Here is an 18,330-nt window from a genome sequence, read left to right on the forward strand (position 1 = left end):
AAATTATGTTAGCATCTAACCAGGACGTCTTGAACTGATCCTTTTTGCTATTCTGTGTAAAACTGTCAGACAGTCTTCACTAATAATGTGCTTCAGTAGAAAAAAGTGCATTTGTTATTGAACTTAGAAGAATGTGAGAATTTGTTCCTGTTATGCAGGTTACGGTAACTTATTACATTATCTTTAAGGAAATTTTATTAAAGTACTCCATATATTTAATAACTACAGTGCTTAATAATGTTAATTGAGTTGGCAGCATCAACTGCAGACTCATTAAATAAAGACTACCTATAATCTCAATATAAAAGAGAACAAGGATCAGTTCCAACACTTTAAACCAGGTTTGGAGTACTTGTTTTTATTTTATTTTATTATATCGAGCTAAAGAAGAATAAAAATATAAAAGAAATGATGATAATAAATTATCAGTAATGTAACGTTCTAATTCATCAACATAAGTATGTTGTCATCTTCATCCATACCAAAGTTATTTCTTCTAATTTCAGGTTTTGCTGTCACCACACCAACACCTGGTAGGCATTTTCTGAAATTTCTATGGTTTCTTAAAACCAAACCTTGCATCATAATCTCAGGGGAAAGAGAGCCAGGAATGTCTTTAGCGGCAAATAGAGAGAAAAAACATTCATCCAACTTTCTTTTTTTTCTGTTCATGAAAGCAATGTGTGAAATAAAATTAGTCTTTAAGATAGGTATGTACGATGAAGACTACAGTTTTGCTTTTCAGCAAGTCATTGAATAATATATGGATTTAAAAGAAGAATAACTGCCAGTTGTTATTTGATTTAAATGAGTTGAAAGATAAAATGAAAGCATTGAATATTTTGCTCTGGGAAGGGAGATGAAAAGTGAATGAATGAATAAATGATGATTTGGTGATTATGGGGTACTTAAAAATTGTTTTTGGTTAACCAGTAGGGATTATCTATGAGACCGTCTTCTGCCACACACCTCCCTAAGACCGATAAGATCGCACAGGGTGGGCCTTCTCCAGGTGCCATCAGCTAGACAATGTCGGCTGGCGGCGCACTGGAGGAGGGCCTTCTCTGTTGCCGCTCCGGCCCTATGGAATGAACTACCCCCAGAGATCCAGACCCTACCCACTCTCATGGCCTTCCAAAAAGCTATCAAAACCTGGCTATTCCAGCAGGCCTGGGGCTGTTGACCTCTTGACTGAGGTCCAGCCCCGCTTAGACTAGGTGCATGATGTGTTTCTTTTAATCTGCTCTCTTCTGTCTGTTTTTTAACCTTTTTCTTAAAATTTTATTTCTGTAAGCCACCCGGAGTCCTGCGGGCTCTCTTCTGTCTGTTTTTTAACCTTTTTCTTAAAATTTTATTTCTGTAAGCCACCCAGAGTCCTGCGGGATTGGGCGGCCTATAAATTTAATAAATAGAAATAGAAATAGAATTGGGTCCTGATTGATTGGGAGCCGAATTATTTAGGCTATTAAGTGATTTTATCAAAAAGGAAGGCTGTTTTTCCCCCGCAACATTATTTTTATCTCTATACACCTTTGTTTACAAAGACGTTGTGGCATGTTTCTGAAACATAACTATACAATTTATTTTTCTCAGACCTTTCTAGAACCTCTGCAGATCTGATTACACAGAAAGTAAAAGGTATTTATTATATGCTGAAGTGAGATTGCATTCTTATAATAATAAATATTGTAATGAATATTGTAAACCAACAGCACTTCCAGATGATAACAATGATTGCTTGCAGGCTGATTCCAAATGGTTCCTTTATTGTACCACATCTCAAATAACAGTTCATGTGGACTAGATCTGTGGAGATCCAGGTTCAGATCCACCATGAGAACTTCTAGGTTACCTTTGAGCCAATCATTCTCTCAGCTTAACCTAATTAACAAGGTCCGCATGTAGATAAAATTAAGGAGGGCTCCTTATTCAGGTTCTTGTGGAGATGGTTTATAAATCTAACAAGGATTTTTTTTTTTTACTTTATCTGCCATGGAGCAATTAATATGTAAGTCAATCCAGTGTTTGAACTCTCAAGCTCATGATGTGCTTGATAATGTTTGTGAAAATATGATAGCAAGACGGACTGACTGACTGAATAAATTGGTGACTATGGGATACTTAAAAAATGGTTTTGGTTGACCAATAAGGTTTGGGTCTCCTGAAAAATTGGGAACCAAATGTATTAGGCTATAATGTGGTCTTGTCAAAGAGAATGAACAAGGATTGAATTTGTAAACAACTATACGTAGGAAAAGAAAATGGATTGAGAGGAAGTTTAAAATTAGGAGAATGGTTGTTGTTTTTTCCACTATTATTTTTTTTATCTCTACATGTACATGATAAACAAAGAACTTCTGTAAAACTTTCAGAGTCATATAACTATTTTTTTTTGTTTTCTCAGCCATTTCTACATCCTCTGCTAAACTGACTACTCAGGGAATAAGAGGTATTTATTATATGTGGGACTTTCATTCTTAGAACCGTAATAACTATTATAACAATAAACCTACAGCACTTCCAGCTGATCATGAGTGGTGGAAAAGAGAACAGGAGAGGTGATTCCTCTCTATTTAGTAGTAAAGAGTTTTAGAAATAAGAGATGAAAGTCCAATCTGCATTTGTTTTCCTTTCCAGAAAAATCTCTGAGACTGGTGAATGGAAAAGACAAATGTCAAGGTCGCGTTGAGGTCTTTTACAATGGAAGCTGGGGAACAATTTGTGACGATGGCTGGGACATGAATGACGCACAAGTTGTGTGTAGGCAGCTTGCCTGTGGAGAGGCCCTTCAAGCCCTAACTGATGCCCGATTTGGGGAAGGAACTGGCAGCATCTTCCTGGATCAGGTCCAGTGCAAGGGGAACGAGTCCTCTCTTGAAGAATGCTCCCATAAACCTTGGGGCGTTCATGACTGTCGCCACAAGGAAGATGCTGGGGTGGTTTGCTCAGGTACTTATAAACTGCATCAAGTGTTGTCAGTGACGTGCGGTGAGGTTTATGGCCGGTGAGGCAAGCGGGCAAAAGCCGCCCTATGTCTGCCGCCCTATGTCTGCCAGTGTTGGGGCTTGCCGGCGCGGCGGCATGGCTTTAAAGTCCTGGCGCCATGCCGGCCTATGGTGGGCACAGCGGCAGGGCTTTAAAATATAAAAAATAAAGTACTAGCCCACGCGCCAGCAGAGGCGGCTAAAACACACATACAAATTACTTATAATAATACAAATTACAATTACTTACAAATTACAATAATTTTGAATTCCTCCCCTCTCCCTCTGACCCACATACCTTTTCCAGCTGTTTCACAGAGGATTTCAACCCTTCTCTTGTCTGCCATGATGAAAATGTAAAAAAGGTAAAAAGAAAAAGGCAAGAGCTGCTGAAGTAAGGCTGGATTAGCTGCTGCCAGAGCCTCCAATGGAGGACTCTGCTTAACTGTTTAAAAAAAGCCTCTAAAAATACGCCCTCTACAGGAGGAGGCGAGAGAACCACGTGCCTCATCTACATAAGGAATTTTTCGGCTTTTAACCCTTGCTTAACTCTGCTCGAGTGATCATAAAGATAGACTAAATGAGGCACGTGGTTCTCCCGCCTCCTCCTGTAGAGGGCGCTTTTTAAGAGGCTTTTTTAAACAGTTAAGCACTAAGCAGAGTCATCCACTGTGACTCTGGCAGCAACCACCTCAGCCTTTTTCCTTTTACATTTTCTTTTCTTTTCATGATGACAGCGGTGAGGCCCTGCCTCCCTTGCCTCCCCTGACTGCACGTCACTGATCGTTGTGATATTTTACTTGGTAAACAGTGAACAGTAATTTAAAAATCAGGTGTTGATGTAATGTGACTGTTGCCAGGTAGAATATTATCATTAGAAACCGAAGTTTGTCTTCATTCAGTTATTGTAGGTAGAATTAGAATTAGAATTAGATCGCAAAAGATCCTAATTGCTATTATCTGTAAAGCTTTCAGACAACCTTCATTCAGTACAAAAAATGCATTTATTAGTGAACATACAAGATTTAAGGTATTGCTGGGTATTGCTATGCAGGTTTCAATAAGTTATTATACTACCTTTAAGTAAATTTGTTTAAGGTTCTTAACACATTTAACAACCTCAGGGCTTAATGGAGGTAACAGACTCCATTACAGTCACTAGATTAGATTAGATTAGATTAGATTAGATTAGATTAGATTAGATTAGATTAGATTTGTTTTATTTATATGCCGCCCTTTTCCGGGAGGGACTCAGGGCGGCGAACAACTCAAAGGGGGAAAGGGGAACATAGAACACAATACAAGTAGTTAAAATAGCCAAGAATCACACAACCACACAGGTCGAGAGGGGAGGGGAACTCATCAACCCCAGGCCTGCCGGCAAAGCCAGGTTTTGACGGCTTTTCGGAAGGCCTGGAGAGAGGTGAGGGTCCGAATCTCTGCGGGGAGTTCGTTCCAGAGGGCCGGAGCTGCCACAGAGAAGGCCCTCCCCCGGGTAGTAGCCAGATGGCATTGGCTGGTAGACGGAACCCGGAGGAGGTCGACCCTGTGAGATCTAACGGGTCTTTGGGAGGTAATTGGCAGCAGGCGGTCTCTCAAGTACCCAGGTCCAATACCATGAAATACTAAATGTGGACTACCTTAGTCTCAATATTAAAAGGCAATAGGCATCACTACCAATACTTTGTCAGGTTTGCTAGACCCTTTTTTATTTTATTTTATTTTATTGTGAAACTGTATAGTAAAAATATTTAAAGGAAATAATGAAAATAACAATGGCAATATAATATAACCTCCTAATTCATCAACATCCATATGCTGTCTTCTTCACCCAGACTGAAGTTATTTCTTCTACTTTCAGGTCCTGCTGTCACCACATCACCACCTGGTAGGTATTCCCTTAAATTTCTATTGTTATTTAAAAGCAAATCTTACATCCTAATTTAAGAGAAAATGATAAGTAAATAATTAAACTGGTGACTATTGCGTGTGGCTAACTAGTAGTGATTGGGTTCTGAATGATTGGAAGCCAAATTAATTAGGCCACAATGTGGTTTGGTCAAAGAGAATGAACAACGATTGAACATGTCTGTTCCTGGCAGAATATTAATATCAGAAAGCTAAATTATGTTAGCATCTAACCAGGACGTCTTGAACTGATCCTTTTTGCTATTCTGTGTAAAACTGTCAGACAGTCTTCACTAATAATGTGCTTCAGTAGAAAAAAGTGCATTTGTTATTGAACTTAGAAGAATGTGAGAATTTGTTCCTGTTATGCAGATTACGGTAACTTATTACATTATCTTTAAGGAAATTTTATTAAAGTACTCCATATATTTAATAACTACAGTGCTTAATAATGTTAATTGAGTTGGCAGCATCAACTGGAGACTCATTAAATAAAGTCTGCCTATAATCTCAATATAAAAGAGAACAAGGATTAGTTCCAACACTTTAAACCAGGTTTGGAGTACTTGTTTTTATTTTATTTTATTATATCAAACTAAAGAAGAGTAAAAATATAAAAGAAATGATGATAATAAATTATCAGTAATGTAACCTTCTAATTCATCAACATAAGTATGTTGTCATCTTCATCCAGACCAAAGTTATTTCTTCTAATTTCAGGTTTTGCTGTCACCACACCAACACCTGGTAGGTATTTTCTGAAATTTCTATGGTTTCTTAAAACTAAATCTTGCATCATAATCTCAGGGGAAAGAGAGCCAGGAATGTCTTTAGCGGCAAATAGAGAGAAAAAACATTCATCCAACTTTCTTTTTTTTTCTGTTCACTGAGAGCAATGTGTGAAATAAAATTAGTCTTTAAGATAGGTATGTACGATGAATGACTGCTTTTCAGCAAGTCATTGAATAATATATGGATTTAAAAGAAGAATAACTGACAGTTGTTATTTGATTTAAATGAGTTGAAAGATAAAATGAAAGCATTGAATATTTTGCTCTGGGAAGGGAGATGAAAAGTGAATGAATGAATAAATGATGATTTGGTGATTATGGGGTACTTAAAAATTGTTTTTGGTTAACCAGTAGGGATTATCTATGAGACCGTCTTCTGCCGCACACCTCCCTAAGACCGATAAGATCGCACAGGGTGGGCCTTCTCCAGGTGCCATCAGCTAGACAATGTCGGCTGGCGGCGCATCGGAGGAGGGCCTTCTCTGTTGCCGCTCCGGCCCTATGGAATGAACTACCCCCAGAGATCCAGACCCTACCCACTCTCATGGCCTTCCGAAAAGCTATCAAAACCTGGCTATTCCAGCAGGCCTGGGGCTGTTGACCTCTTGACTGAGGTCCAGCCATGCTTAGACTAGGTGCATGATGTGTTTCTTTTAATCTGCTCTCTTCTGTCTGTTTTTTAACCTTTTTCTTAAAATTTTATTTCTGTAAGACACCCGGAGTCCTGCGGGATTGGGCGGCCTATAAATTTAATAAATAGAAATAGAAATAGAATTGGGTCCTGATTGATTGGGAGCCGAATTATTGAGGCTATTAAGTGATTTGATCAAAAAGGAAGGCTGTTTTCCCCCCGCAACATTATTTTTATCTCTATACACCTTTGTTTACAAGGACGTTGTGGCATGTTTCTGAAACATAACTATACAATTTATTTTTCTCAGACCTTTCTAGAACCTCTGCAGATCTGATTACACAGAAAATAAAAGGTATTTATTATATGCTGAAGTGAACTTGCATTCTTATAATAATAAATATTGTAATGAATATTGTAAACCAACAGCACTTCCAGATGATAGCAATGATTGCTTACAGGCTGATTCCAAATGGTTCCTTTATTGTACCACATCTCAAATAACAAGTTCATGTGGACTAGATCTGTGGAGATCCGGGTTCAGATCCACCATGAGAACTTCTAGGTTACCTTTGAGCCAATCATTCTCTCAGCTTAACCTAATTAACAAGGTCCATGTGTAGATAAAATTAAGGAGGGCTCCTTATTCAGGTTCTTGTGGAGATGGTCTATAAATCTAACAAGGATTTTTTTTTTTACTTTATCTGCCATGGAGCAATTAATATGTAAGTCAATCCAGTGTTTGAACTCTCAAGCTCATGATGTGCTTGATAATGTTTGTGAAAATATGATAGCAAGGCGGACTGACTGACTGACTGACTGAATAAATTGGTGACTATGGGATACTTAAAAAATGGTTTTGGTTGACCAATAAGGCTTGGGTCTCCTGAAAAATTGGGAACCAAATGTATTAGGCTATAATGTGGTCTTGTCAAAGAGAATGAACAAGGATTGAATTTGTAAACAACTATATGTAGGAAATGAAAATTGATTGAGAGGACATTTAAAACCAAGAGCATGTCTGCTATTTTCCCATTATTTTTATCTCTATAAAGAACTTCTGGCCAGGTTTCTGAAACATATAACCATAAAATGTATTGTTTTTCTCAGAGCTTACTACAGCCTCCACAGACCTGACTACGCAGCAAGTAAGAGGTATGTATTATATGCTGAAATGGATTTGGATTCTTATAATAGCTGTTAAATCGGCGGTAGAAAGCTAAGAGGAGGCGTCTGAGGTAACTGTGAACCGTTTATTCGAACAAGAACAGCATAGAACAACAACTGTGAGTAGACCGGCAGGTCTCCTTCAACTGACAGCCTTTTATACTCGGCTGTCAAAAGGTTCAACCAATTGCCTCTCGTATGACAGCCCGGCAACCGGCAGGCGCGTCTGATTGGCTAAGACGCGCCTGGCTGCTGCCGAGCTGTCATTCGTAAGTCCGATGACTTACGAGGCTACAACAATAGCAATAAACAATGTATGAATAAAACTACAGCACTTCCAGCTGATCAGAAGGAGTAGAAAAGAGAAGAGTAGAGATGAGTCCTCTCTATTTAGTATACAAATTAGATATCTGAGCAAAAGTTCAATCTACAATTGTTTTCTTTTCAAGAAAAATCTCTGAGACTGGTGGATGGAGAAGACAAATGCCGTGGTCGTGTTGAGGTCTTTTACAATGGAAACTGGGGAACAATTTGTGACGATGGCTGGGACATGAATAGTGCGCGGGTTGTGTGTAAGCAGCTTGCCTGTGGAGAATCCCTTCAAGCCTTACCTAGTGCCGCATTTGGGGAAGGAACCGGCAGCATCTTGCTGGATGAGCTGAAGTGCAAAGGGAACGAATCTTCTCTTGAAGAATGCGCGCATAATCCTTGGGGCGTTCATAACTGTCAGCACAAGGAAGATGCTGGAGTCATTTGCTCAGGTAATCTAAAATGCTAAATTTTCAAATGAGGTTATACTTGGTTTACATTATCCAAACACAGTAAAAAAATAATTTTATAACTCAAGGGTCAATGCAATATGACTATTGTCAGGTACTATATTATCCTCAGGAAGCAATTACCTCCAATAGACCGATTAGATGCCACAGATTAGGCCTCCTCCGAATTCCATCCGTCGGCCAATGCCGACTGCCGACTACCCGGAGGAGGGCCTTCTCTGTGGCTGCTCCGACCCTCTGGAACGAACTCCCTGTGGAGATTCGAACCCTCACCACCCTCCAGGCCTTCCGCAAAGCCCTTAAAACCTGGCTGTTCCGACAGGCCTGGGGCTAAAGAGCTTTGCCCCCTTCTCGAATGGTATGGTTGTTGTGTGTTTTTTTAATTTTGTATTGTTATGTTCGTCTTTTTATCCCCCTGTCTGTACCCCCTTCCCTGACTGAATTGTGAGCTGCCCTGAGTCCCCTTCAGGGAAAAGGGCGGCATATAAATGTAATAAATCCAATCCAATCCAATCCAAGCTAACGTATCTCATCATCTAACTTTTGTCATTTGCTCAGGTAATCTAACTTGCTCAATTTTCAATTGTTTTGCTTGGTTTATTTTACCCAAATACAGTAAAAGAATAATATGAAAATCAGATGTGAATGCAATGTGATTGTTCCCAGGAAAAAAACGATATATTAGAAAGCCAAAGTATGTCATCATTCAACTAGGTGGTCCTAAATGGGATTGCAAAGGCTCTTACTTTCTATTACGTGTAAAACTTTCAGACAATTTTTATTCAGTATAAACAAATTGCATTTATTATTGAGCATACAAAAATTTAAGGATTGGGTCTTGCTATACAGGTTTCTGAAAGTTATTAGATTATGCTTAAGTAAATTTGTTTAAGGTGTTTAGCATGCATAGCACAATGATATAGTTTGGAGATTCAATTGCAGTCACTAAGTGAGGACTACATGTAATCTCAATAATAAAAGGCATCCTTCCGAGGTGGGTGAAATGAGGACCCAGACTGTGGGGGCAATATGCTGACTCTGTAAACCGCTTAGAGAGGGCTGAAAGCCCTATGAAGCGGTATATAAGTCTAACTGCTATTGCTATTGCTATTCTCCAGCTTCAGTTTAAAATGTGCTTTTTCACCCAGGCAATATTTGGAATTGCAAAGCAAAAACTTTGCCTCGTTATGCTTTGGTGAGTTAAAGTGGTTATGCAGAAGCAGGGCAAAATGCAGCTTGCCAAGTCCAGGTCAGATTTGAAAGAGCCACTCTATGTGGCCCTGTAGGAATAGCCTATAATGGTTTCCATCATCAACATCAGTATCTTGTCAGCTTCACCCAGACCAAGGTTATTTTTTCTATTTTCAGGGCCTGCTGTCACCACACCACCATCTGGTAGGTATTTGCTTAAATTTCTATGGTTACTTAGAACCAAATCTTGCATCATAATTTAAGGAGAAGTAGAGTGAGTAAAGTCTTTACCAGCACACAAAGAAATCAGATTCATTTAACTTTCTTATCTTTCTTATCTTTCAGACAATCTTTATTCAGTATAAACAAATTGCATTTATTATTGAACATACAAAGATTTAAGGATTGGGTCTTGCTATACAGGTTTCTGAAAGTTATTAGATTATGCTTAAGTAAATTTGTTTAAGGTGTTTAGCATGCATAGCACAATGATATAGTTCGGAGATTCAATTGCAGTCACTAACTGAGGACTACATGTAATCTCAATAATAAAAGGCAACAAGCATCAGTTCCAATGCTTTAAGCCAGGTTTGCAATGCCCTATATTATTCTTCTTTATTATATTAAACTAAAGAAGAGTAAAAATTTGAAAGAAAGAATGATGATGATAATAATAATGGCAATGTCATGTAATGTTCTAATTCATCACCCTCACCATGTTGTCGTCTTAACCCAAACCAAAGTTATTTCTTCAATTTTCAGGTCCTGTTGTCACAACACCACAACCTGGTAGGTATTTTCTGAAATTTCTATTGTTATTTAAAACCAAATCTTGCGTCATAATTTCAGGGGAAATAGAGCCAGTGTAATCTTTAGCAGCAAAGAGGGAGATAAGATTCATTTTTCTTCTCTTTCTGTTCACTGAAAGCACCGTTTGCGAAATAAAATTAGTCTTTATGCTAGGCATGTACTGTAAAGCATGGAGTTCTGTTTTTCAGCAGATCATTGAGAAATGTATAAATTTATGAAAGAATGATAAATACAGGGCTGTTTGCAGGGACCGTTAAGTGTGCATGAGGTGCCTCAGGGATGCATTGCGCTTCCGCCACCCCCTGACATTCCCGCGTGATCTGCTTCTGACCTTTTTGTTCCCCAAAGCCATCTTCATCCCTCACAATCAGAGATGGGTTGCTCCCGGTTTGGCCCGGTTTGGCTGAACCAAGTAGTGGCGGCGGCAGGAGGCTCTGCCCACCGCCCAGACGCTTCTGTGCATGCGCAGCACAAGCGAACCAGTAGTAAACCGGTTAGAAACCCACCACTGCTCACAATCCCTTGTTTCTTTCTGAAGATCTGCAGAGCTCAGGATGTGAGCGAAGGGAAGTACTGCAGGCCATTTTCATTCTTACGTTCTATATAGGCCGTTCTTACGGGGCCACAAGGAGGAGCCCGTTTGAAACCTGACCTGGACTCAGCAAAGCAGCATTTCCCCCTCCCTTTGCATGGTCTCTTCAACTCTTAACCCTTCATGGTCTGTTCACCATCACAGCAGAGTCCTGTTTCTTTTTTTAAGAGCCGAGGTGGCGCAGTGGTTAGGATGCAGTACTGCAGGCCACTTCAGCTGACTGTTCTCTGCAGTTCAGCGGTTCTAATCTCACCGGCTCAAGGTTGACTCAGCCTTCCATCCTTCCGAGGTGGGTGAAATGAGGACCCAGACTGTGGGGGCAATATGCTGACTCTGTAAACCGCTTAGAGAGGGCTGAAAGCCCTATGAAGCGGTATATAAGTCTAAGTGCTGTTGCTATTCTCTAGCTTCGGTTTAAAATGTGCTTTTTCACCCAGGCAATATTTGGAATTGCAAAGCAAAAACTTTGCCTCGTTATGCTGTGGTGAGTTAAAGTGGTTATGCAGAAGCAGGGCAAAATGCAGCTTGCCAAGTCCAGGTCAGATTTGAAAGAGCCACTCTATGTGGCCCTGTAAGAACAGCCTATAATGGTTTCCATCATCAACATCAGTATCTTGTCAGCTTCACCCAGACCAAGGTTATTTTTTCTATTTTCAGGGCCTGCTGTCACCACACCACCACCTGGTAGGTATTTGCTTAAATTTCTAAGGTTACTTAAAACCAAATCTTGCATCATAATTTAAGGAGAAATAGAGGGAGTAAAGTCTTTACCAGCACACAAAGAAATCAGATTCATTTAACTTTCTTATCTTTCTTATCTTTCAGACAATCTTTATTCAGTATAAACAAATTGCATTTATTATTGAACATACAAAGATTTAAGGATTGGGTCTTGCTATACAGCTTTCTGAAAGTTATTAGATTATGCTTAAGTAAATTTGTTTAAGGTGTTTAGCATGCATAGCACAATGATATAGTTCGGAGATTCAATTGCAGTCACTAAATGAGGACTACATGTAATCTCAATAATAAAAGGCAACAAGCATCAGTTCCAATGCTTTAAGCCGGGTTTGCAATACCCTATATTATTATTCTTTATTATATTAAACTAAAGAAGAGTAAAAATTTGAAAGAAAGAATGATGATGATGATAATAATGGCAACGTCATGTTATGTTCTAATTCATCACCATCACCATTTTGCCATCTTAACCCAGACCAAAGTTATTTCTTCCATTTTCAGGTCCTGTTGTCACAACACCACAACCTGGTAGGTATTTTCTGAAATTTCCATTGTTATTTAAAACCAAATCTTGCGTCATAATTTCAGGGGAAATAGAGCCAGTGTAATCTTTAGCAGCAAAGAGAGAGATAAGATTCATTTTTCTTATCTGGAAGTTATTAGATTATGCTTAAGTAAATTTGTTTAAGGTGTTTAGCATGCATAGCACAATGATATAGTTCGGAGATTCAATTGCAGTCACTAAGTGAGGACTACATGTAATCTCAATAATAAAAGGCAACAAGCATCAGTTCCAATGCTTTAAGCCGGGTTTGCAATACCCTATATTATTATTCTTTATTATATTAAACTAAAGAAGAGTAAAAATTTGAAAGAAAGAATGATGATGATAATAATAATGGCAATGTCATGTAATGTTCTAATTCATCACCATCACCATTTTGCCGTCTTAACCCAGACCAAAGTTATTTCTTCCATTTTCAGGTCCTGTTGTCACAACACCACAACCTGGTAGGTATTTTCTGAAATTTCTATTGTTATTTAAAACCAAATCTTGCGTCATAATTTCAGGGGAAATAGAGCCAGTGTAATCTTTAGCAGCAAAGAGAGAGATAAGATTCATTTTTCTTCTCTTTCTGTTCACTGAAAGCACCGTTTGAGAAACACAATTAGTCTTTATGCTAGGCATGTACTGTAAAGCATGGAGTTCTGTTTTTCAGCAGATCATTGAGAAATGTATAAATTTATGAAAGAATGATAAATGCAGGGCTGTTTGCGAGGACCGTTAAGTGTGCATGAGGTGCCTCAGGAATGCATTGGGCTTCCGCCACCCCCTGACATTCCCGCGTGATCTGCTTCTGACCCTTTTGTTCCCCAAAGCCATCTTCATCCCTCACAATCAGAGATGGGTTGCTCCCGGTTTGGCCCGGTTTGGCTGAACCAAGTAGTGGCGGCGGCAGGAGGCTCTGCCCACCGCCCAGACGCTTCTGTGCATGCGCAGAAGCTTCTGCACATGTGCAGAAGCATTGCGCGAGCATGCAAGCGAATACAAGCGAACCAGTAGTAAACCGGTTAGAAACCCACCACTGCTCACAATCCCTTGTTTCTTTCTGAAGATCTGCAGAACTCAGGATGTGAGGGAAGAGAAGTACTACAGGCCATATTCATTCTTACATTCTATATAGGCCGTTCTTACGGGGCCACAAGATGGAGCCCGTTTGAAACCTGACCTGGACTCAGCAAACCAGCATTTCCCCCTCCCTTTGCATGGTCTCTTCAACTCTTAACCCTTCATGGTCTGTTCAGCATCACAGCAGAGTCCTGTTTCTTTTTTTAAGAGCCGAGGTGGCGCAGTGGTTAGGATGCAGTACTGCAGGCCACTTCAGCTGACTGTTATCTGCAGTTCAGCGGTTCTAATCTCACCGGCTCAAGGTTGACTCAGCCTTCCATCCTTCCGAGGTGGGTGAAATGAGGACCCGGATTGTTGGGGGCAATATGCTGACTCTGTAAACCGCTTAGAGAGGGCTGAAAGCCCTATGAAGCGGTATATAAGTCTAACTGCTATTGCTATTGCTATTCTCCAGCTTCGGTTTAAAATGTGCTTTTTCACCCAGGCAATATTTGGAATTGCAAAGCAAAAACTTTGCCTCGTTATGCTGTGGTGAGTTAAAGTGGTTATGCAGAAGCAGGGCAAAATGCAGCTTGCCAAGTCCAGGTCAGATTTGAAAGAGCCACTCTATGTGGCCCTGTAAGAACAGCCTATAATGGTTTCCATCATCAACATCAGTATCTTGTCATCTTCACCCAGACCAAGGTTATTTTTTCTATTTTCAGGGCCTGCTGTCACCACACCACCACCTGGTAGGTATTTGCTTAAATTTCTATGGTTACTTAGAACCAAATCTTGCATCATAATTTAAGGAGAAATAGAGTGAGTAAAGTCTTTACCAGCACACAAAGAAATCAGATTCATTTAACTTTCTTATCTTTCTTATCTTTCAGACAATCTTTATTCGGTATAAACAAATTGCATTTATTATTGAACATACAAAGATTTAAGGATTGGGTCTTGCTATACAGGTTTCTGAAAGTTATTAGATTAGGCTTAAGTAAATTTGTTTAAGGTGTTTAGCATGCATAGCACAATGATATAGTTCGGAGATTCAATTGCAGTCACTAAGTGAGGACTACATGTAATCTCAATAATAAAAGGCAACAAGCATCAGTTCCAATGCTTTAAGCCGGGTTTGCAATACCCTATATTATTATTCTTTATTATATTAAACTAAAGAAGAGTAAAAATTTGAAAGAAAGAATGATGATGATAATAATAATGGCAATGTCATGTAATGTTCTAATTCATCACCATCACCATTTTGCCGTCTTAACCCAGACCAAAGTTATTTCTTCCATTTTCAGGTCCTGTTGTCACAACACCACAACCTGGTAGGTATTTTCTGAAATTTCTATTGTTATTTAAAACCAAATCTTGCGTCATAATTTCAGGGGAAATAGAGCCAGTGTAATCTTTAGCAGCAAAGAGAGAGATAAGATTCATTTTTCTTCTCTTTCTGTTCACTGAAAGCACCGTTTGAGAAACACAATTAGTCTTTATGCTAGGCGTGTACTGTAAAGCATGGAGTTCTGTCTTTCAGCAGATCATTGAGAAATGTATAAATTTATGAAAGAATGATAAATGCAGGGCTGTTTGCGAGGACCGTTAAGTGTGCATGAGGTGCCTCGGGAATGCATTGCGCTTCCGCCACCCCCTGACATTCCCGCGTGATCTGCTTCTGACCCTTTTGTTCCCCAAAGCCATCTTCATCCCTCACAATCAGAGATGGGTTGCTCCCGGTTTGGCCCGGTTTGGCTGAACCAAGTAGTGGCGGCGGCAGGAGGCTCTGCCCACCGCCCAGACGCTTCTGTGCATGCGCAGAAGCTTCTGCACATGCGCAGAAGCATTGCGCGAGCATGCAAGCGAACACAAGCGAACCAGTAGTAAACCGGTTAGAAACCCACCACTGCTCACAATCCCTTGTTTCTTTCTGAAGATCTGCAGAGCTCAGGATGTGAGCGAAGGGAAGTACTGCAGGCCATTTTCATTCTTACATTCTATATAGGCCGTTCTTTTTGTTTCCCATTTCTTTTATTTTATTTCTTTAAAAAAAAAACACAAATATGTCATCATTCGTCAATCATTAAGACATTGAAGTACAATTTTTTTTGTATGCCCCTCCCTCCCTCCACCCCCCACCCCCTCCTCCTCCCCCCCCCCGACTTCCCAGAACCCGTACACGGTATGGATTTTTAACTAACACAGTCTAAAATCTATTGAGAAAAAAGAAATAAAGAAATTAATGACATTCTAGATTGACCTTAGCTTCTTCTTACTGAACTAACTTTTAACAATTTAAATCATTTCTGATCTTAAGCATAGGCTAACTGGAATTTCTTAGTCCCGTATTTATTTTGTATATAGTCAATCCATTTTTTCCAGTCTCGTTTATATATCTCATTTGAATGATCTTTGAGATATGCCGATATTTTAGCCATCTCGGCTAAGTTTGTTACTTTCAATGTCCATTCTTGGATTGTAGGCAAGTCTTCCTTCTTCCAATATTGCGCCGTATATAGGCCGTTCTTATGGGGCCACAAGGAGGAGTCCATTTGAAACCTGACCTGGAGTCAGCAAAGCAGCATTTCCCCCTCCCTTTGCATGGTCTCTTTAACTCTTAACCCTTCATGGTCTGTTCACCATCACAGCAGAGTCCTGTTTCTTTTTTTAAGAGCCGAGGTGGCGCAGTGGTTAGGGTGCAGTACTGCAGGCCACTTCAGCTGACTGTTCTCTGCAGTTCAGCGGTTCTAATCTCACCGGCTCAGGGTTGACTCAGCCTTCCATCCTTCCGAGGTGGGTGAAATGAGGACCCAGACTGTGGGGGTGATATGCTGACTCTGTAAACCGCTTAGAGAGGGCTGAAAGCCCTATGAAGCGGTATATAAGTCTAAGTGCTATTGCTATTGCTATTCTCCAGCTTCGGTTTAAAATGTGCTTTTTCACCCAGGCAATATTTGGAATTGCAAAGCAAAAACTTTGCCTCGTTATGCTGTGGTGATTTAAAGTGGTTATGCAGAAGCAGGGCAAAATGCAGCTTGCCAAGTCCAGGTCAGATTTGAAAGAGCCACTCTATGTGGCCCTGTAAGAATAGCCTATAATGGTTTCCATCATCAACATCAGTATCCTGTCATCTTCACCCAGACCAAGGTTATTTTTTCTATTTTCAGGGCCTGCTGTCACCACACCACCACCTGGTAGGTATTTGCTTAAATATCAATGTTACTTAGAACCAAATCTTGCATCATAATTTAAGGAGAAATAGAGTGAGTAAAGTCTTTACCAGCACACAAAGAAATCAGATTCATTTAACTTTCTTATCTTTCTTATCTTTCAGACAATCTTTATTCAGTATAAACAAATTGCATTTATTATTGAACATACAAGGATTTAAGAATTGGGTCTTGCTATACAGGTTTCTGAAAGTTATTAGATTATGCTTAAGTAAATTTGTTTAAGGTGTTTAGCATGCATAGCACAATGATATAGTTCGGAGATTCAATTGCAGTCACTAAGTGAGGACTACATGTAATCTCAATAATAAAAGGCAACAAGCATCAGTTCCAATGCTTTAAGCCAGGTTTGCAGTACCCTATATTATTATTCTTTATTATATTAAACTAAAGAAGAGTAAAAATTTGAAAGAAAGAATGATGATGATGATAATAATGGCAATGTCATGTAATGTTCTAATTCATCACCATCACCATTTTGCCATCTTAACCCAGACCAAAGTTATTTCTTCCATTTTCAGGTCCTGTTGTCACAACACCACAACCTGGTAGGTATTTTCTGAAATTTCTATTGTTATTTAAAACCAAATCTTGCGTCATAATTTCAGGGGAAATAGAGCCAGTGTAATCTTTAGCAGCAAAGAGAGAGATAAGATTCATTTTTCTTCTCTTTCTGTTCACTGAAAGTGAACAGTGGTTATGCAGAAGCAGGCGTGGTTAAAGTGGTTATGCAGAAGCAGGGCAAAATGCAGCTTGCCAAATCCAGGTCAGATTTGAAAGAGCCACTCTATGTGGCCCTGTAAGAATAGCTTATAATGGTTTCCATCATCAACATCAGTATCTTGTCATCTTCACCCAGACCAAGGTTATTTTTTCTATTTTCAGGGCCTGCTGTCACCACACCACCACCTGGTAGGTATTTGCTTAAATTTCTATGGTTACTTAGAACCAAATCTTGCATCATAACTTAAGGAGAAATAGAGTGAGTAAAGTCTTTACCAGCACACAAAGAAATCAGATTCATTTAACTTTCTTATCTTTCTGTTCACTGAAAGCACAGTTCATGAAATGAAATGAGTCTTTTTTATATAAAAAGTTTTTATTAGTTTTATTACAGAAAAAACACAAAAATAAAAGCATCATCTTTCATTACATCTTGTAGAAAGCATATAGCAATAGCAATAGCAGTTAGACTTATATACCGCTTCATAGGGCTTTCAGCCCTCTCTAAGCGGTTTACAGAGTCAGCATATCACCCCCACAGTCTGGGTTCTCATTTCACCCACCTCGGAAGGATGGAAGGCTGAGTCAACCTTGAGCCGGTGAGATTTGAACCGCCAAACTGCAGATAGCAGTCAGTTGAAGTGGCCTGCAGTACTGCACTCTAACCACTGCACCATCTCGGCTCTCCATTGGTCACAAGTACATTTCGTGTGTTCTGTCCACAATCACATATATTCCATTCAGTTTAAGTTGTATACGTTAAAAAATTATATATTTTACTATCACCATACCACAATTTTCATTTAGTTAAGATTTCAAAGACACAGCCACCTACAGGCATTTTTTCCCTTCCCCCAGTTCCAATCAATCTGCCATCTCTTTATATCTTTAGAACATATTCTACGGAAAAAAAAGTCAATTAGTAGGACATCTAACATTTCCTCTCTCTAACATATCTTTATTATTATTATAGTTAACTAGGGGTTATTTACGTTTTTCTCTCCTCTCCACAGACGCAAAAAGCAACAATCTCTAAACAACAATCTATTAATATGTGTTAACAAAAAGACCATTTAAAATTAGTCTTTAAGCTAGGCATGTATTGTTAAAACTGGACTTTTGCTTTTCTGCGTGTCATTGAATAATGTATGAATTTAGGAAATTCATA

General features: G+C 39.3%; 1 protein-coding gene across 1 annotated transcript in view; it reads left to right on the forward strand.

Annotated features, from left to right (window-relative positions):
• The window catches only part of LOC106551272 (scavenger receptor cysteine-rich domain-containing protein DMBT1), a 140,024-nt gene that overhangs the window by 70,211 nt on the left and 51,483 nt on the right, over positions 1 to 18,330 (forward strand). The window contains 16 exon segments of the mRNA XM_087725018.1: positions 507 to 533; positions 1,594 to 1,638; positions 2,405 to 2,449; positions 2,638 to 2,949; positions 4,846 to 4,872; positions 5,613 to 5,639; positions 6,625 to 6,669; positions 7,425 to 7,469; positions 7,931 to 8,242; positions 10,214 to 10,240; positions 11,511 to 11,537; positions 12,579 to 12,605; positions 13,929 to 13,955; positions 14,514 to 14,540; positions 16,377 to 16,403; positions 16,961 to 16,987. Of these exon segments, the coding sequence (XP_087581144.1) occupies positions 507 to 533; positions 1,594 to 1,638; positions 2,405 to 2,449; positions 2,638 to 2,949; positions 4,846 to 4,872; positions 5,613 to 5,639; positions 6,625 to 6,669; positions 7,425 to 7,469; positions 7,931 to 8,242; positions 10,214 to 10,240; positions 11,511 to 11,537; positions 12,579 to 12,605; positions 13,929 to 13,955; positions 14,514 to 14,540; positions 16,377 to 16,403; positions 16,961 to 16,987 (1,074 nt within the window).

The sequence above is a fragment of the Thamnophis sirtalis genome, unplaced genomic scaffold (genome assembly GCF_051295495.1).
Source record: "Thamnophis sirtalis isolate CommonGarterSnake01/CBP01778 unplaced genomic scaffold, rThaSir2_p1.2 scaffold_11, whole genome shotgun sequence".
Lineage (NCBI taxonomy): Eukaryota > Metazoa > Chordata > Lepidosauria > Squamata > Natricidae > Thamnophis > Thamnophis sirtalis.